We start from the raw sequence: 19,432 nt of genomic DNA on the forward strand, positions 1-19,432 counted from the left end.
TCACTCATAAGTTTGTTTGTTGGTGGTTTGTGGGGGATTTTAAGAAAGTGTGATGTGTCTATCCATCTCTCTTGCATTGTAACAACTACAGATCTCGACTTTTCGCCTTAGTCTTACTATTTGAAGTCTATTATAGCTATCTGTTTGGGAAGACAGTTAACACATCATCTTGAACCAAAAAACACGAAGCATCGCCACGGGATTTTATCCGAGCAAGTTGGAATCATAATGTTTAGCTCCTATAACCTTATTCTCTTCCACATTGCGAAAGTAGGCGCGGTACTGAGAAGGCGGTGGTGGTGAGAAGAGTACGGTGAGAAGAGTGCGGCGACCGAGAAGGGTGCGGTGAGAAGAGTGTATCGGCGGCGAGAATCGTGACGGGTGCATATTTGTTTGTTTCCTTGTGGTCGGCGAACCCGAGATAAGATAGGTGTGATATATGAGAAAGTCTCACGCATTAGACGTTCCCAAAGCTTCATCCGCCCACTTGCGAAGTTGAGCCAAAAATGTTCAAGTCCTTCAGCCGAGAACATACCACACACATTTCCTTAACTTGAATCCTGAAGTCTCCGTCACTCCGCCAGCGTGCTTGCATCGACTACGGCGCTATATCAAACACATGCGCATTAAACCCAGCGTCTGACTTGCATTAGGCACCCCCCACATAATAGGTGAGTTACCTAGATCAACCCCTGTAAACGTGGGAATCACGAGTTGTCCCAGTCCCTGAAGTAAAACAGGCAGCCACCGCTTGTCTATCACATACAGTCTAGTCACAAAAAAACGAGTAGTCAAAGCAAAGTATTCACCAGTCTCCCATTCTTGCCTATCGGGAAACTAAGGAACCGGTCGAAAAAAAAAAGGAAAACCAGGCGCAACCTAACAAAACAACAACGCAGCTCTGCCAGGGAACAAAAAAAGGGGGGGGGCATGTACCACATCAAAAATCAGGAAAAAAGATCCCCTATCCACGCCTATTGCACAATCCAGCTCTCCTCTACCCATCCCTGAAAACAAAGCCCTTCGGGAGACAAAGAAAAGTCAAGCATCGCCGTGGGACTAACTGCGGAAAGCCACATTCATGGGCGAAATCAACCTGGCCCTCTCCTCCCGTCTCGTCATCCATTATTAAGGTAGCCTGATCCGGGGTTGCGTCGATGCGGGGTCGGACACGAACGCGATTCTAATGCGAGACGACGAAAAAAACTGGAAATTCCATGGTGTAAACAAGTCTGCAGGGGCCGATGAATGTATGTAACGCGTCGAGAAGAAGTATTTAACAGCAGCCGCCAGCGGACCCTGACTGTACTCCTTGCCCGCCGGTGACTTGCACGGTAGGCTTGTTGTTCGCGGTCGTCGTGCCCATGCGCTCCTTGATCTGGCGGGCCATTGTGAGGAAGGCTTGCTCGACGTTGCTGGCGTTCTTGGCGGAGGTCTCGAGGAAGGGGATGCCCAGTGAGTCGGCGAATTCCTGGGGGCCAGATGTTAGTTGACTCTTTGTTCTAATCGGGGTCTGTGGCAGATGACCACAGTGTGCAGGGACTGTCATGTGACAGCGTCACCTGGAGGCTTCATACCTTGGCAACTGTGTACTCGACGACCTTCTTGTCCGACATATCGCTCTTGTTGCCTACAAGGAGCTTGTTGACACCCTCTGTGGCGTATCTGTCAATCTCCTGCAGCCACTGCTTAACGTTGTTGAAGGAATCCATATCGGTGACATCGTAGACGACGCAGATGCCGTGTGCGCCACGGTAATAGGAAGATGTGATGGTCCTGAAACGCTCTTGGCCCGCGGTATCCCACTGTATCATTATGTTAGCGCCCGGTTGCCTGTATATTTGGTGGGGTGCCTGCGAGGGGTCATACAATCTGTAGCTTCACGGTCTTGCCATCTAACTCAATCGTCCTGATTTTCTGTCGTTCGTCAGCCACCGTTTCAAGAGCCTCGGCATGTAGCAACGTACGAAGTCAACACCGATGGTGGAGATGTAGGACTCAGTGTAGGTGTCGTCTGCGAATCGCAGGAGTAAACAGGACTTTCCAACACCAGAGTCTCCGATAAGGAGGAGCTTGAAGAGGTAATCGTATCTGGAAGGATCCACGTCAGCCTCCGTATGTTGGGGACGATATGCCCAGGGTCTAGCAGTTGTCGCCATCTTGCTACGATTGTGATGCTGAGATGGTTGTAATAGGGAGTGGTGTATACACTATGGTGCGAACAAAAGTCAGTCGAACGGTTCCAATAATCTTTATATGGCCGAGTCTGGAATCAGGCAGGGCTGGAGGGTGGAGCTGAACGTACTACTCTGGATTCATGATGGCGGATTATTTGCAGAAGATAATAAAATGGGGTTGTATGGAAGGACGTAAAGGCGTCTGCGGAAGAAGTTGTCTTTGTTGTGAAGTTGCGGAAAGTGGGTTGAAGGCAGCAACAGATTCTGTGGTCTGGGTCTGGAGATGGAGAGATGGAGGAGGCGGAGGCTTACCAGAAAGACAGACTGGTCTGTCTGCCGCGCGAGGAGTCGTTTAAGAGGCGCGCTGACAGGGGACACACGACAAATGGGGCAGTCTAAGCGAGTGTTATCTCCATTTAGCGCCGGTATCATCAAAGCTGCGTCATCACGGGAAAAGTTTGGGGGGCTGTGCCAACGGCGAATAAATGTAAACAAACCGATGTAAACATGAGTGAATGCGAGATATATTGAATATGAATGTAACTAATTTATACAGTTTGTATTCATTCTTGTAGATAAAGCGCATTACAGCAATCCAAATGTTATGACGCCTTTATTCCGCAGTTTGGTTTAGTGGCGGCTCTATGATAGCGATTAGCGAAATCCTGCTCCTCCCCCAAGGTCTCCCTCCACCACGAAGCTTCTATCCTCAGCACAACAAATATCTGTACTCATGCGATAACCACCATCACTTTCAATGGCTCTATGTCTAGCATAGGCTTCAATCGAACGCCAGGCTGATGTCTTCCACGCGCGTTGTGCTCCGTCGCAACGGCCCCGCTCTTCGCAACCTACAGCTCCTTAGACCGTCATCCTTATCTGCCCAGCAAGTCTGCGCGCGCAACTATGCCGCCGTCGTAACACCGTCCATAACACCCACAACACCATTCTCGGGTTCATACCCACTTCCTCAGCCCGAAGGCGGCGGAAAAGACTACAAGCCCCCCGATGAGCGCACCCTCAAGCTAGGCAAGAGTACGTTGCATCCCCATCCCTCACTCCCTCAACTGTGTACAATCGCTAACCTCTCCTCGCAGCCCTACGCACACTCCAACCCCTCCTCCCCTCCCTCCTCCTCACGCCCCTCCCAACTGCCATCCTCTCCCCCCAAATAACACTCCACCTCTTCCCCTCGACCCACCCCCACCTCCCCGCCGTCCACGGCCGCGTCGCCTACATCGCCGCCGTCTGGACGTCCCCCATCGCCTGGGGCCGTGTTCCCATAATCGGCAACGTGCGTCTCGAGATCCTGTCCGAGCGAATGGTGAAGTCCCCCAGCCCCGCGGGATTCGATCCTACCAGCGTAGCCCCGCGCGAGCAGCTGGTCGTGCGATGGCGAACGATTGGCAAGAAGATCGGGGGAGGGGACAAGGTTGCAACGAGGGCGGAGGATGAGTTTACGGGGTTGTTTATTTTTCAGTTTGATGAAGAGGGGAGGATTGTGAAGCATGTTATTGAGCATGTGCAGGAGGGGGGGAATTGGGAGAAGGGGGTTGGGGCGAGGGTGGTGGGGTTGACGGATTGGTTGTTGGGGGGGAGGAATAAGGAGCCGGAGGGGTCGTTGGCGCCGTGTTGTTCGACGGTGGGGAATTAGATGGTGAGAGAGAGGGGAGTAGATGGGGCGGGTGGATTTGTATGATTGAAGACGGACAAGCGCCACGACGACCGCAGGCTTGATGTTTTGATATGGGGTTTTTTTGGGGGAATGGGGTCTTGGGAAAGGGTTGGCATACCTGGTTTTTGCGCTGTCGTTTCTGTACACGTACTGTATATATTATAAACACTCCTCACACACTAGCTGGCAGCATTATTGAAACAAGAAGCATATTGACTAATAATTGCCTCAGAGGTACCATCTGCATCGCTGGCAAATTTGCAGGACACTGAGACATTTTCACTCGCCCATCAAGCATCATATCCGCGTAGGGTACCATCACTTCCACATATCCCTTGGCATGCAGATATATCACTACTCACTGCAGCTGAACCTTTCCACGAAAATATGACAAAAACGGTATACGAACGAAGCAAACAAGTCATAAAATTTCCTGGGTATAAACTGCGCACACATCCACCAAACCCCCTCCCAATTAAGTTCCACCCCCCAAAAGGCAAAAAGCCGAAACGCTTCTCTCTATGAATACCGTGTATCCCCCGCGGCTCCTTTAACCGTCATCTTCTCATCTTGTATGCCATCAGAGTCTCCGTATATACATCTCCATCTCCATCCCAGCAGTCGCCTGCCGTCTCATCCCTGCATAAATTCTTCAACATTCATGTTCTCATCCGTATCCAACAAAAGAAAATCCCTCACCCCTCCCCATCCGCGTATCTGCCGTTACCCCTCACCCCCTACGCAAGCACCCGCATCCTTCAGCGGCAACCCGCATTGTCTCACAAGAGCGCCCTTCGCCGCGTGTCTCGGAGCTCCATAACTGTCAGTCAGGCCAGAATCCCGGCGGTGCAACACTACCACCCCTCCGCGCCATGGAAGGAGCAGGGCAGCTGCCGCTGCTGCGCCTCCACTGTATGTGTCGCGCGCATCGCTCGCTCATATGATATTAGCGATGCTGATTCGGTCCGTCGTCGTCCTCTGCACCTCCCTCTCATCCCTCCGCGGCCCAGCCGGAGAAGTATACGCTGCCCCCGTTCCAGCCTGCGGGGGGAAACGATCCCTCTCATCATCGTCCCGCGCGAGTATGCCGACGAGGTACTCCACTCTCTCCCAGCCACCCCAGTCATTCATCTCGCTGTCCGTGAGACTCCCCTTCATGGTCCCGTTAAACACGCCCTCCCTGTCGTCGCCGGGGAATCCAGCCGTAGCGCGGGAGTTTAAGGCCATCCCCGTTTCGCTACCCTGCCAGACCCAGCCACCGTCTGTGGTGGCTTGGATGTCGCCGCTGACGTAGGCAACGATTTCCTCATCAGCCATGTCGCGCGGTCGTGCGCCTGCGCGGCGCCGCTCGAGCAGCGTGGTGAGGAAGAAGACGAGGTTGCGGCCGCATGCTATGTTGGCGTCGCGGTTTCGGCCGATGGAGGCGGATATGCGGACGCAGGTTAGTGCGGCGTCGAAGTGTGCGCAGAAGAGGAGGACGAGGGTGCAGCGCCAGATGTGCGTTGTGAGCATCGTGCTGGCTGTCGCGCCGAGGAGGGAGGGTTGGGTGTGGTAAGGCGGGTTTGGGGAGCGGGTTGGGGCACTGGCGCGGGCGAGGAGGTGGGTCGTGTCGAGGGCGATGCGGAGGCATTGTTCTATTGCGTTTGTGCGGATGTCAGGGGCGCAGGAAGTGGAGAGATTGTGGCGGTGTAGGATTATGCGTGTATTCATTAGATAGATGATAGGAGAGAGCGAACACGGATCGAGGGGTTCGCGGGACTCGAGGCTGAAAGGGGCCGGGAAAGCAGAGAGGCAGGCGCGGAAGTGGGTATCGAATGTTGCGAGGGTGGTGAGGGCGATGGTGGGACTCTTGATGGTTTTGCGGAGCTGGGAGATGCTGCGGACGACGTGGATGGTGGGGAGGAGGAGGTGGGTGTGCGGGTTTGCGCCGTTGGGGGCGTGCATGCCGTCGTCGCGGATGTAGTGGTCGTCGATTGCTGCTGGTAGGGCGACGTCGCAGTCAGCGTCTTCGATGAGGAGGGGGCGGCCCATTTCGACGGAGAGGAGTCGATCCCAGGCGTATATCGACCACCATACTCTCCTTCTCATCTCGCCCTCGATGAGAGGCCATGGTCCTGTGTTCATGTGTAGACCGATGTCTTGCGCTATTCTGGTGGCGACTCCTAGCCATGTCCATGCTGCGGACTTGAGATTCACTTCTGTGAGGAAGATGCTTGTTAATAGTGCTCCCTTGGCATGGTCGATGGTAAACTCGTCGTTCCATAGATCGGTCAGCATTCGTGACATCTCGATATACTCCTTTCCCTTGTGAGGCCGTTGAATGCTAGGCTCTGTGCTGAAGACAACACCAACGGCGAGCACTGAGAAGAATAGTGAGACCCATGCCGTCGGTGTCCGTTCCAACGTACCAATTCGGTAGGCGTCCTCATACTCTTGCCTAAACGTCGGCCAATGCAAGAGGGGAATGACGGTATGAACCGAGGCATAATAGGATTCCAGAAGGTGATCTGCAACATGCCTGGCAGGCAACGGTGGCCTTTCCGGGTTGAAGTGTGCCTGGGAACCAATTTGTCTATACGGCGCAGGTGGTTTAAATATGCCCCTTCCATAGTTCCGTAGATTCGTTCTCACTCTGGAGAGATCCGGTGGAGGGGGCGCCTGTTTCCTGCTCTTTGGATGCGACCCAACTTCAGGGAGCAGCAATGCTGTAGGAGTCAACTCATCCTGATCCACATCCGTCTGACCCTCCCGTATATTCATGAGCGAGCGCAAATGCGAATTCTCCCTTTTCACCTGCGATATTTGCTTCTCCAGATCCTGAACCTGCTTGATAGATGACATCCTCCTATTCGTCTCCTTCGTGAACTGGCACTTCACATTCCGGCTCGAGCATTCGGAGCAGCTCGTCGTCTCCGTAGCGTCACACTTGACCTTCCTCTCTCGACATGCGTCGCAGCTGGGATCCTTCCTTCGTTGCCGATACGCTCTCTTCTGAGCTTGGAAATTAGCATTAATCTGCGCCGATGGCAGACCTGGTGTGCCGCTCGACGACCCGGTCGAGGCAATTGAATCCATCCCCTGCGGCCCGGGCGACGCGGCGTTTGGGTGATAAGAATTCTGGTATGGGGCGTGGAAGTTCGCAGGCGGGAGGATGATATGGTGGGGAGGCTGCCCGCTCAATCGAGGCGATGGACCTGCGAGACCCCCGCCATATTGCTGGGCCTGCGGAGACGCCGCGGAGGACACAGAGGAGGAATCATATGAGGACTGCATGGGCGACCGAGGGTAGTTGTTATGCATTGGAGCGGCCATGCTATGCTTCAATGCGTTGGCGGGTGGGGCGACGGTGATAGTCGTCAGAAGAGCGACGACGACGATCGACGAAAGAGGATATGTGAGCCTCGTCGCATCAACACACCAATGATTTGGAGCAATGAAAGGCCAATACTTTAATTCTTAGAATTTCCGCAGCGAGCCCGCGCGCCGGACGTGGGGAAATTCTCGGGAGCTAGAGGTCCGCGATTCAATGAACTCCCGTTAATAGAAGCCGCAGAAAGCAAGGCTAGCAACAAAGAGTGTCCGAAAAGCAAGGATTACTTTTCCGAAGAAAAAATAATCTAATAATTGGCTTCAGATGCTTTGTTAGGTGAAGAGAATTTTCAGGAAGGATTTTTTTCCAAGGCGGGATTGTGCGACGTCAAGGAATGGTAAAAGTCGCCCCTCGGGGTATTTGGATATCCGGCAAGGAAGAAGCCTTGGAAGAGAAATGTGTGCACACACGCACCAAGTCGGGTGCACGCCGGAAGAGATGACCAGGAACCGGCGGCGAAGTTGCCGTTGATGTAACGGGCACGAGGGCAAAAAAAAAACCTGGGAGTTGTTGTTATAGTATACGTATATATGCAGGATATATGTATGTATAGACTTTATGTATCTGCGACAGGTTATTAAAAGATGGCCAACGGTATATGGGTAGGGCCTTTTGAATCCCCACCAATTATTCACGGGGCCGATGGACGGGCACTTAAGAGGCATGTTGTAACAGCGTAACAGGCAAATAAAGAGGATGTGAAAGAAGAGGCAGCCACGAATATCTTAACGAATCAGATATGAGTGAAGGATTGATGGGGGATGGAAGAATTGAGTAGTGGCCGAGGCTGGCTGATGGCTAGATGTTGGAGTATGACGGTGGTGGTGGCGGTGGTGGCATGGAAATAACCAGGCTTCGGGGATAGCGGTCGGTTTGATGTTAGGGAATGGCCACTTAAGGCGGTTTGTTGGTGGGTGGGAGGAAGAATAGTAAGTTTAAAGACAAGACAGGTGAAAAGGGCTTATTTGGACATGCATGGTATATGTATGGAGTAAGGATGATGATGTATATGTATAGAGTATGTACATGGAGTATGCATGTCAGAACGAAGTACTCATCGGTCGTACGTAGTATGCATTTGGTATGGAGGTATGGAGTACCCCGCTGTCCACATTCCTCTAGAGAGTTAGTTTAGAAGAAAGAGGAGAGAGAGTAGAAGGAGGGTAGTAGTAGTACTCCATACTCCATACTCCATACTCCATACCCATACCATACCATAGTACTCTTCTATACTATGGTACTGTATGGGGGGAGGTATGGGGGGGTATGGGGGGGTTAAGGGGGGAGGTAACAAGCGCCGATTAAAAGCCCCAGTTTCGGCGCCACTTCGCTGCCTATCTCCATGAGATGTTAACAAAAGTAGCCGGGGAGAGCAAGGGTGGTGGGGAAGGGTTAGGGGGGGGGTAAAAGGGGGGTAAGGGAAGGGGGGAGGAGAGCAAGGAGGGGCAAGGATAGGATAGGTGTTAGTTGTGGTGTGGAGGAGGTATGTGGATGGGATAATGGGTTAGGGGGGTATGTGGAGGGTTAGTGGGTGCGATAGTTGTTACTGTTTGTTACTGTTGTTAGTACTAGAAGATATCACTAGAGTGGTATTAGTACAGTACTACAATAATGGATATGGCGCGTGCTTTTCTGGTTACAAAAAGTGCGACAAACCACGGATGGATGTACTACAAAGTACTACAGACAGGGATCGTAGTGGAGCTGGGGTTTCCAGAGTACAACACGGTACATACAGGGCCAGTCAGCGAACAGTAAATGGTCAGTAAAATTGTAAAGTGGACGTGGACGGCATGGAAAAAAGGAAATGCGATCGAATATCCCAAGTCGGAAGGTTGCCTGTGAGAGCGAAGCCGAGCCGGTAGAGCGGCATCGCCAGGTCGAGAATCCGGGTGCCTCCATCGTCGTCGTGGTCGATGGCTCGGGATAACCTCAAACATGCCAGCTGCCCATCAGAGAAAATAGAGTAAGTAAGGGCACCCGCTGTATGTACTGTGAGCCCTAATATATATTAGATTTCTTGCCGTAAGTACCGTATATGCCATACATACCGTACATACTGCTGCAATATACTAAACCCGCGTTTGTTTGCATGCTTTCCTAACATGAAACATCGCCAGAAGCACTGCCGAGCCACCTGACATGTCCCATCGATCACCATATGCACGCCGGGGTTGCGGCGAGATTGGTTTGATGGGATCTCGTCTATCATGTCAAGTCAAGCACCAAGACGAAGAAGAAGAAGTGGTAGGTACCGCAGCTGCAGCAAGTACTCCATCCATCCATCCAGCACAGGATAGTAATCCATAATCCATGAGCAGCGTATGGCCAGCATATGGGCAACGTATGGAGCGTATGCCGCCACAGCAAACTAACTAAGTGGACATCGAACAACGGGTGGATATGCAGATGCATCCTGTACGTTGCCCGTCCGCCCGCCCCCTTCCACCTTCCGCGCCAACACACGCTGGCGCGTTCTGGACCGGAAAGTCTCGGCCGCTTTGGGATCGCGCCTGCCGCACCTGAGATGAGCGGGTTGGAGCGGGTTGGTCGATCTCTGACATCGCCATCTCTCAGCATCTCATTATCTCCCACCGGTTCGCGGGTCGGATGGCAGGCACGCACGCCACAGTCGCGTCAGCACAGCCTATCCACGTGTGTGCAACGGTGCAGAACACCACGGGTTGGAGTGCGTGGTGCGAGTGTGTGGAGTTCCGGTTGCCGGCCTGGCTGGCTGGCTGCTGCGGGCGGTGGTGGAGTTGGTATTTGAGATGGGCAGCAATGGATGGGGGTGTGGGAGGGGAGGTGCTTTGGGAACTGGGGGGAGCTACTGTAGGAGCGGCAGTTGAGATTAGCCAGCCATATTCGCCGGTGAGGTGGAATGTGGAGTTGAGCCGCGAACGAGAATCAGGCCATGACCGCAGGCTCAATCGTGGCAGTACATGGGATTGTCGCTGTTGGATGTATTCATAGAACATCGTACAGCATCATACAGCGATACAGCGCTGGGGGTAGCTCCTCGGTGATAGTGCTTACGGTGTCTGTCACGGACGGGACGTCTCAACTTCTGACACGAATGCCAGGGGGATAGCAGCCGTCACAACGCCATCGGGTCGCTGGCCGGTCCATCTCAAGTCGAATCTGCAGCTGATGATCGGACAAAGCTTAGGGACAGGATGGGATAGTAAGACAGGCTCTTGGCACGTCGTCCAGGCGCTGGCTTCCTAGCTAAATAAATGGTCTTTGTCTGACTGTCTGTGTGATATGGAGACCAATGTCTTACACCACACGCGCCGCCCACACGAAGTAACATCAAATACCTCACTCGGTTAACGGAATGAAGCACGTCGCACTCGCAGCATCCCGGCTCGGACCGAGTGAGCTGTCTCGTCTCGGCTTCATATGCGAAATGAGGGTGAGACTGGTGCGCCCTCAGTTGTGATGGAAGGGCCACGATCGGACGAGAGACGGGTCCACAATGACAATAAAAAAATCTCTCGGCCGAGGGTCGATCAATGTTTGTGCTTCCCTTTCCCTGGTGCCTGATTTACACTGTACCTGCCCCGTATGCGATTTCCATGAGGATTGAACATCTCCGTCGCATCTCCGGGCTCGAAACACTGTCTTGCAGAAATGCCCAGCGCGGGGAAACCCTCAAGGATGGATCGGTGCGGCGGGAATAGCCCTGTCTAGCTCGCTGTTGTTGGATTTTGGTTGGCGAACAGAGGGGTAAAGTGCGGGTTGGCTTGGGAGGGCTTGGGCTTTGTCTGGGCAAGATCGTCCGCTTTTGGTTGAAAATGCGGCCTTCCCGGACTGCAGTGTCAAAAGGAATAGCCTAGACCGGTTGTACCAGCCCACTTGTTCAATTTCCACGTTCGCCCGATTTGGTTGTTTGTTCGATGGGGGTGGAGGAGGTTCCGCATCGTGTCCTCAACGTCGGCTGCGGCGCATTCTCACTGGATGTGTTCCCTAATTGTGGAAACAATCTGGACGATTAATTCGCCGTGGATGTAACCGCTGGACCATTAAATTGCACATCACAGCCGGCCGCGATCCCTGTCCTATATTCGTTTCGATGAGCGAATGTAGACGTAAGTGAGTGTGTGTGGGAGACTCCCATGGGTAAAAACGGTGCGGGCGTGGAACTGACTGTACATAGTATAGCTACCCTAGGATGGCAGCTATGGCGTTCATGCAATGCACCAAATGCTTGCAAGCTAGTTATGTTTCACACATACATTATCACATACAATACCAGCTATGTAGGTACATACCTGGGGCCAACCGGCTATCTGGCAGTCAGAGCTCAGAGCTCAGAGCTCTCCTTGCATTTGTTGAGCTTTGGCCGTCCATGCATTTCTTGGCATATGACAAGGAGCAACATTGCAACAGCTCTAGAAAGGGCCATCGGGAAGATCAGTTCTCGTGCGCCCCAATTGCGGGCCTCGTGTTGTGGAGTGATTTGTCGCTTGTGGAGCAAAGCACAACATGCGAGTCAGTCCAGTCAGCCTGATAGACACTGCTGTGGTGCCACTCGGAAGATGAAGCGGTGCTATTATTGCGGCCAGAGCAAGCATCAGGGTGTTACTCTAGCACAGGCCATGCCGTCTGTGGTACGGAAGGATCCCGACCCCGCAAATTTAGGCCCTAAGAATAGCGCCGTAGCCCGGAAATCAAGATGCTCTCCTTTGTCAGAGATAGAGACAATGCAGATGCCGTCGACATCTTGAGACCGGTTACACTGCCTCAGCATGCCAGCACACTTCCATGTGATTACCTGTCCTATAGTATCCACATGGCTGATATTGCGGGAGAGTTGTTGTTGTTACAGAAACATGTCGGCTTTGTATCATCTCAAGTAAATGCAGATGCAAATGATTTGCCGTGCACATCGCATTGTGCCTATATAAAGCTATATGAACTGGGAATACCCTTAATAGAGTATTACCCCGAGGCACCTCTCGGCTGGTCGGATGCGGAGGAAGGGGGCTTTCGGCGAGATAAATCAAAATCCGGGGTAGCTTGCCATAGTAATGAGCCTGTTCAATCAGTTAATTAGGCCTCAATTTATATTCGGCAGTTGCCCGCCCGCTCGTTCATCATGCGTCGCCGAGAGGACACCCGTACCAAACAACCGTGTACCTTGAGATGAGACGGTGACCGCTGACGGCTCCTCGGCCCTGACTTCATCCAACTGCCCCTAAACCAAGCTTCCCCAGAGCATGTACAGATTAGTATCTTGGATCTGGGATTATGATCGTCGGTGGTAGTGCAGTTGTTTCCGTCATGCAAGATCGACATGCTGGCTGACTGGTGTGGCAGCTTAGCGATGTCGGGCACAACAAAATAGGCATCTGAAGGCTCGGTCATGGATGAAGTCTCCCCATGTGGAAAGGAGGACGCCGGCACAACCGTCGCTGGACCCCACCCTCCAACGGCCCCCACAAGAGGATGGCTACCGATAGGGTTTTGTGGCCGGAGTCCGGCTAATTCGAGGGGGAGAGGAGGACTGTGCCATCGCTGTCAGAGCAGGCGGCGGAGTTCTGGCAAACAGATCCCGGAAATCAATCCATGCTGGCTTGGTGGTCTTTCCTTCTTCCTAACGGCGAAGACCGAGGCTCCCGTTGTGGACATCACAGTAGACTTCACCAGACCCAACACAGCCCGCTCGGTGGGTTAGGTGTTCATGTACGGTGTTAAGTATGGCCGTGCTAGCTCCATGTCCCACAGCTCATGTCGTTGGTTCCTGTCGTTTCCGTGAAACAATAACCTCAACACGTTAGTTGGGGTCTAAGAAGCGGAGTGTCAAGCCGTTGTGCTTCATCCTCCTCATGCGCTTGAAACCCACGGTTACGCAATGTATATCGAGACACGGCTCCACATGGATAAACATTGGCAAACCCCGCGGCCGGCGTGTCTCCGGACAGGAATCTCAAGATTAAGCCCCTCATGCCCCTCACAGTCCTTTATGATAGTAAAGAGATCATCGGGTGAGGGGTTCGGCAGAACTCAGCACGAATCGACGAGGGGAGTTTTATTCTTCCGGGGGGAAAGGGACACGACACACAGCACAGCCCATGATCAGAGGCTAGAATTTCCGTATGGGGCACTCGGAAGCGGGTTTAATGCGGAATTAATGTGCTGTTAATTGCCTTCTTTATTGTATTACCGCGGCTATCCAGTCTTCGTGAAGCTGATCCATATCCGTAGTGGTGGTGGTGGTGGCGACTCCGCGTTTCAGAAGACGGCACCTATCCGATTCGCAAAGCCCGAGCTCCATCCATCCTATCGATCGGACGGTCTTTCCGTTGGTCGGCGTCACCCGCAACGTTGGTTCCACGTGACGAAATCCTGTTCTGTGTAAAGCATGTGACTTGGCAATGGCTATTTTATTATAGCTAGGTCAGGAGAAGTCTTCTAAACTTGTATAAAGCTCTCATAATGGTATATGGCCAGAATGATGCTCGAACTCAAAAAATTGAAACTAGACTCTTCACATATGGGTACGATGATGCCTCCACCTAGATAAGAATTGAATACTTTCGGAAGCCGCCGTCGGTGTTACTAAGATAAGCAATACAAAGAGCATTACTCTTCCAAATTCCTCATACGTTTGCCATTCCAATTCTTGACGGACAGAACTTGTGTTCCACGCCGTGTACCTTCTAAAATTCTCTCCTTACCTCTCTCCCTCGAACACAATTCCCATTTTTCCCTTCGAATTTCGTTGTGTACCTCAATTCCTACTGTCTAGAGTGGACGCGTCAAGTTACCCCTCAATTCCTGCACCACCTCCCAACATCAAAGCCTCCAACCAAAACCCCCTTTTATTTCTGCAACAGGCACCATACCCTGTCTAAGCAGTCTTTGTGTTAAGACCGAACTTTTGTGCGACAAACACTGCATTGTGTCATCCTCATCACCTTCCCCCACCAAGTCTCAAATCTTAACCCCCAACACATATCGGCAAATCACCCCACCAAAGTCATCATGTGCAATTCCAAGCTTCACACGTTTCTGGCGGGCCTCCCAAAGGTTGAGCTTCATCTCCACATTGAAGGCACCCTTTCCCCAGAGCTCCTTTTCAAGCTTGCCGCCACGAACAAGATTGAGCTCCCCAAGTCCGACCCCGCCTTCGCCTCTCCTGAGGCCCTCCAAGCCAGATATGACCGCTTCACGTCTCTCTCTGACTTCCTCCACTACTACTACATCGGCATGTCCGTCCTCCTCACCGAGGCCGATTTCACCTTCCTCGCCTACGAGTACTTCTCCCGCGCTCACGCTGATAAATGCGTCCACGCCGAGATTTTCTTTGACCCCCAAGCCCACACCTCGCGTGGCGTCGCCTACGATACCGTAGTCAAGGGCATTGCTGAAGCTCAGCGCAAGGCCAAAGAAGACTTCGGCATCACCTCCAAGCTCATCATGTGTTTTCTCCGCGACATGGCTGTTACCAGCGCCAACGACCACTTCACCCTGGCGGCCAACCACAGCTACTTTGCTGACGGCACCATCGCCGGCATTGGACTCGACAGCGCCGAGGTTGGGTTCCCGCCCGAGTTGTTCCGCGATGTCTATGCGCAGGCGAAGGAAGCTGGTGTCCACCGCACTGCCCACGCTGGAGAGGAGGGCGGCCCAGATTACCTCTCCGGTGCTCTTGACAACCTTAACGTCGAGCGCATCGACCACGGCGTCCGTCTTGCGGAGGATGCCGAGCTGATGAAGCGCGTTGCGACTGAGAAGAAACTCTTGACGTTGTGCCCGATTAGCAATGTGAAGCTGCAGGTAGTCAAGGCCGTATCTGAGCTTCCAATCAGGAAGTTTCTCGATGCCGGCGTTCAGATCTGCTTCAACTCGGATGACCCAGCTTACTTTGGGGGATACCTTCTTGATAACTTCTGCGCCGTTGAGGAGGCTTTCGGACTGTCCATCGAGGAGTGGAAGGGAACTGCCGAAGCAGCCGTTCGGGGATCATGGGCTGATGAGGAGAGGAAGGAGGAGATTCTCTCCCAGATCGAGGTGTATGTTACCAACTACAATTGAGGAAGACGGCGTGGGATGGAAGAATACGTTGCTATGGCTCGACTGTCGAACAGTCCAGTGTTCAATAGCTATAAAGATGGTTCACACGAATGAATCCACCGACATGCTGAAGAGGAGGAAGTACTGGCTACAGGGATGAAGGATTTTCAAGAAAGAAAGGGGGGACATGATTGTTGCTTAACTTTACATCAATCGAAAACTGCTCCTCCTCTATTGCGATCACACTCTTCTTGCAACCTTGTGATCGAATGAATGCCATAAATAACATATGTCATCCCATCCATATCCTCGGGCGCCTTCAGTGTTTCCATAGAGATGCATGCATCTCCACAGACATGAACGACGTTCATGCCACGTGATCACGTTCACCACCCTTGCCCGAGCTCCTTGATCTTGATCAACAACTACTACTTGCATCGGATTCTCCCGTTAACTTACAGACAGTAACTTTGCAATGAACACCATAAGGCCATCCATTCCTCGTTTCTCCGCCTTGCTTCGCAAGAAACCGTTTTCCGTGCCTTCTCCCGGGCCACCATTACCACCCGGCATACTCGTTGATGAGGAGATCTCGCCAGTATACGATTCTAAGTATTTCTACCCAGCGAAGCCTGGAGAGGTGCTCGCCGATCGTTATCAAGCCCTAGTCAAGGTTGGCTGGGGCGTGTCTTCGACAGTATGGCTTGCGCGTGATTTGCAAGGGTAGTCTCTTGTAAATTCTATTCACTAAGCTCTCCCTGTCTCTAACAAATATATAGACATATTGACGTGCCAGAGGGCATCGTGGCATTAAAAATCGCTAATAACAATGCGAGTTCTGCTGGTCATGAGTGCGAGGTTGAAGAGCATATTTCTACGGCAGACCCGTCACATTGCGGTCGCTCACTTATCCGAACATTATTAGACTCTTTTGAAGTTAACAGCATAGAAGGTTCTTATTCGTGTCTTGTGTATCCGCCTATGAGGGAGCCATTATCGATGTATCAGCGGCGCTTCGATGGCGGAAAGATGCCACTGCCGCTCATTAAAACATACATTCGTGCTCTTCTTACAGGGCTTGATTATCTGCATAGAGAATGCAGGACAGTTCATACGGGTAGGTTCGTTCTCGTTTTTACTTTCGGTCGGCCATACTAAACCTAACTGTCTACCTAGATCTAAAGCTTGAGAACATCATGGTCTCATTCGAGGATCCAACCGTCCTTGCTCATTTCATAGATTCTCAGCTTAAAAACCCGATGGCTTTCAAGATTGATTCGGCCGGACGACCAGTTTATCAGTCCCGCAGTGACTTCGGGCCACTTAAAAGCTTAAGAAGTATACCACAGCTGGTCGACTTCGGCCTAGCAACTACACTCGAGGAAGACGACGACTGGGGCATTTGGCCTATTCAGCCAGACCACTATCGGGCCCCAGAGGTGATACTAGGTAATGGATGGCAAATGCCTGCAGATATTTGGAATCTTGGTGTTCTAGTACGTTACGTTGTTTTCTAGAGTTGTTGCATCCACTAATTATACGCCAGTTGTGGGATATGATCGAAGGCAAGGAGCTATTCCAGCATATTCATGATCAAGAAGGTCGCTACGATGCTAAATTACACATCGCCGAAATGATAGCCTTACTCGGTCCACCCCCACCAGAGATCATACAAAGGTATCAATATATGCGAGAGTACTCGTGGCCGAACCCTATCAGACGAGATGACGGCAGAGTATGTGAGACCGCGGAAGAGTACTTCTATGGGCCATTTTTTGACGAAAAAGGTATTACTGAGTTTCCTATCGCGAACGAATTATTCTCTGACTCACGAAACATCTTAGGTCGCTTCCTCCACGAAGACCTGATCCCCAAGCGCAAACTAGATGACACAGCTTCATTTCTTGGGAGAGAGGAAAAGGAAGCGTTTTTGGATCTGGCCAAGGGAATGCTTGCCTGGCACCCAGATGCGAGAAAAACGGCGGGCGAATTGGCAGGGCATTCTTTTCTCCAACCGAAGCCTAATTTATGTTAGAGTTTGCTAGCGGAATGACTCGAATATGTGCTTGATCCCAGTTTGGTGATATATGTGAAAACATGTGAATGGAGAAATGAGACGGCTATTTTTAGAAGGAGGATGGTTTGTTATTCTAACTTCTTACTCTCTATGATATCTAGCCAGATGGTAATGCAATGAAGTTCTATAACCTCTTGTCTAGCCTCTCATATAGTGCGCCAATAAAATTGGCTGTATTTAAAACCTCCATATAGAAATCCTCCACATTATAATACGCGGCTTGTAAGATTCAATAATAGGGCCCCAAAACGAACGGGAAAGCAGATATGATATCTTGAACATAATGAATTTACTATTCTTCTCGATCTAAAACTCCAAGCCACCTTTCTGTCGTAGAAGGACCCTCATATGAGAAATGCTAGGCAGTTAGCAACTATCAATCTGCCATTTCTGAACTCCAACCGTTGTAATACAGTCACATAGCAAGAGTCAGCTCCTACAACTACAACACATGACCATAAAAGGCCTGTCGTCCAAATAACCATCCCATGCCAGCTACTTAGCACGCCGCCACTCATGCAAGGTACCGTATTGCACCATATCTATATCTTCGGTCTCTGTGCTTCAAGCTGCTGGGTGCCTTCCACCTCACTCAGCCAACAAACACGATCCTTTGTAAAAATCTCACGACTCGGCTTCAACTTCGTCTCATGTAAATGAAAATCATCCACCGTGCCAATACGCAGGATGCTCCTCCCCGGAAACGCCTCGCCGACACGATACATAAGCGTCCCGCATGTGGAGCAGAAGTAGTTAGTCATCATCTTCCCCGACGCGATGGTTTTCGACTGTCCGTACGACTTCAAGTTCTCGCGACCGCGCAGGTGCGTCAGGTGCGAGTCGAGGACGGTAAAGTTGGAGGCGAACATCGACGCCGTGATCTTGCGACAGTCGCTGCAGTGGCATATGAAGGTGCTGGTGAGGCCCGGGGCTTCGGTCGGGAAGGCGAGCTGCACGGCGCCGCAGAAGCAGGTCGCTGTCGCGGAGTCATCCTTAGTCCAACCGTCGTTGGCACCGCCGGCGAGGGGGAAGTACGACTTGGTTTTGTCCGGAACGGCAGCCATGGCGGTGTGTTTCTGGATCGTGGTATTGTGGGGCAGTGTGGGTTTGGTAATTGGCGCCGTCGATGTCGAAAGTCGAGGTGGATAGGTCTAGAAGTGTTCAATTGCGATTTGTTAACTTAAGAGTGGGCTCTTATCCCGAGGCTGTGCCGCCGTCAATTGTCAGTCTGGTCCCTATTTTTTTGGGATAGTGCTCCTGTTATAACGACGACATTGAGAGCATAGTTTCGCTCGCCGGCGTTATCTTACCGGTATATCCGCGTGTATAAGGTAAGCATCTATGCTTACGCGTGCTTATGCTCGCACAACAGCACGCTTTTATTTGGCTTCATTATTTGAGTTTCCATCCTACTCAGAGTGCCGAGCTCAGCTCCAGGTCCCACCTACCACTACTCCAAACCCAAGTGGGTACACACCACTGCCGAGTTTCTTTCGGGGTTGATATCACGCACAAGTCGCTCAGTCAAATGAGGGACCTGTGCGCGATCTCGCCCCTCTACAGTGTAGAAAACAATAGTAAAGCTGATGAACAACGAACCTGGCCTTGTTATCGACGATCCTTTAGATCCGACGTCTATCCTGGCCATATGATTCAACGATGACATACTGAAAGTCTACTAGCTGTCGAGACTGCCATTCATTGTCCTGCCGCGCATAAACTTCGCTGGCACCCCACCACATCCAGCTACATTCAGTTACCCCACCTACCCCTCGCTCGAACCCCTCCAAACAAAACATATCGACCAGAACCCCGCCCTATTGGCTCCCTCCCTATATATCTCGGATGTAAGCATCCTCAGGCGTCATCGGACTTGAAATTATAGGTGAATATGCCGAAGCGCGCATTAGCTTTACCATCAAGACCCTTATATGAGTCTCATTGGGCAGATTGCGGGAAGGGCCAGCCAATAGGTATCTAGATGTTGGGTCGTAATCGTTGGACGAGTTTGATCGATGCGATAAAGTGCCATCGTATAAATACAACACCCCCGCTCCAGTCTGACTTCCCCTCTTTCTTTTCCAAGGCTTCATTTACCACGATATAATCGC

General features: G+C 51.8%; 7 protein-coding genes across 7 annotated transcripts; 4 read left to right on the forward strand and 3 right to left on the reverse strand.

Moving 5' to 3' along the window:
- Positions 1-36: 36 nt before the first annotated feature.
- On the reverse strand, positions 37-2,475 carry YPT1 (GTP-binding protein of the rab). The gene is made up of 5 exons (XM_018272589.2): positions 2,306-2,475; positions 1,968-2,210; positions 1,870-1,917; positions 1,578-1,805; positions 37-1,471 (listed from the first exon to the last, which is right to left on the reverse strand). Exons 2-5 carry the CDS (start codon positions 2,157-2,159, stop codon positions 1,277-1,279), a joined length of 663 nt encoding a protein of 220 aa, XP_018132048.1. The 5' UTR covers positions 2,160-2,210; positions 2,306-2,475; the 3' UTR covers positions 37-1,276.
- Positions 2,396-4,061, forward strand: VE01_03092 (uncharacterized protein). Its single transcript, XM_018272590.2, has 2 exons — positions 2,396-3,212; positions 3,275-4,061. The coding sequence occupies exons 1-2, from the start codon at positions 2,978-2,980 to the stop codon at positions 3,829-3,831; spliced, it is 792 nt and encodes a 263-aa protein (XP_018132047.1). The 5' UTR covers positions 2,396-2,977; the 3' UTR covers positions 3,832-4,061.
- A 192-nt stretch (positions 4,062-4,253) lies between these two features.
- Positions 4,254-8,476, reverse strand: VE01_03093 (uncharacterized protein). The gene is made up of 2 exons (XM_018272591.2): positions 7,847-8,476; positions 4,254-7,786 (listed from the first exon to the last, which is right to left on the reverse strand). The coding sequence occupies exon 2, from the start codon at positions 7,162-7,164 to the stop codon at positions 4,789-4,791; it is 2,376 nt and encodes a 791-aa protein (XP_018132046.1). The 5' UTR covers positions 7,165-7,786; positions 7,847-8,476; the 3' UTR covers positions 4,254-4,788.
- Positions 8,477-11,316: 2,840 nt separating this feature from the next.
- On the forward strand, positions 11,317-12,328 carry VE01_10762 (uncharacterized protein). Its single transcript, XM_059464214.1, has one exon. The coding sequence runs from the start codon at positions 11,341-11,343 to the stop codon at positions 11,950-11,952; it is 612 nt and encodes a 203-aa protein (XP_059320197.1). The 5' UTR covers positions 11,317-11,340; the 3' UTR covers positions 11,953-12,328.
- A 1,510-nt stretch (positions 12,329-13,838) lies between these two features.
- Positions 13,839-15,470, forward strand: AAH1 (adenine deaminase). The gene has a single exon (XM_018272592.2). It carries the CDS (start codon positions 14,213-14,215, stop codon positions 15,263-15,265), a length of 1,053 nt encoding a protein of 350 aa, XP_018132045.1. The 5' UTR covers positions 13,839-14,212; the 3' UTR covers positions 15,266-15,470.
- VE01_03095 (uncharacterized protein) lies at positions 15,471-17,381 on the forward strand. The gene is made up of 5 exons (XM_059463506.1): positions 15,471-15,967; positions 16,024-16,361; positions 16,421-16,740; positions 16,791-17,031; positions 17,089-17,381. Exons 1-5 carry the CDS (start codon positions 15,720-15,722, stop codon positions 17,277-17,279), a joined length of 1,338 nt encoding a protein of 445 aa, XP_059319841.1. The 5' UTR covers positions 15,471-15,719; the 3' UTR covers positions 17,280-17,381.
- Positions 17,382-17,620: 239 nt separating this feature from the next.
- On the reverse strand, positions 17,621-18,630 carry VE01_03096 (uncharacterized protein). The gene has a single exon (XM_018272594.2). It carries the CDS (start codon positions 18,383-18,385, stop codon positions 17,864-17,866), a length of 522 nt encoding a protein of 173 aa, XP_018132043.1. The 5' UTR covers positions 18,386-18,630; the 3' UTR covers positions 17,621-17,863.
- Between the last annotated feature and the right edge of the window lie 802 nt (positions 18,631-19,432).

This window comes from Pseudogymnoascus verrucosus (assembly GCF_001662655.1).
Source record: "Pseudogymnoascus verrucosus strain UAMH 10579 unplaced genomic scaffold scaffold_12, whole genome shotgun sequence".
NCBI lineage: Eukaryota > Fungi > Ascomycota > Leotiomycetes > Thelebolales > Thelebolaceae > Pseudogymnoascus > Pseudogymnoascus verrucosus.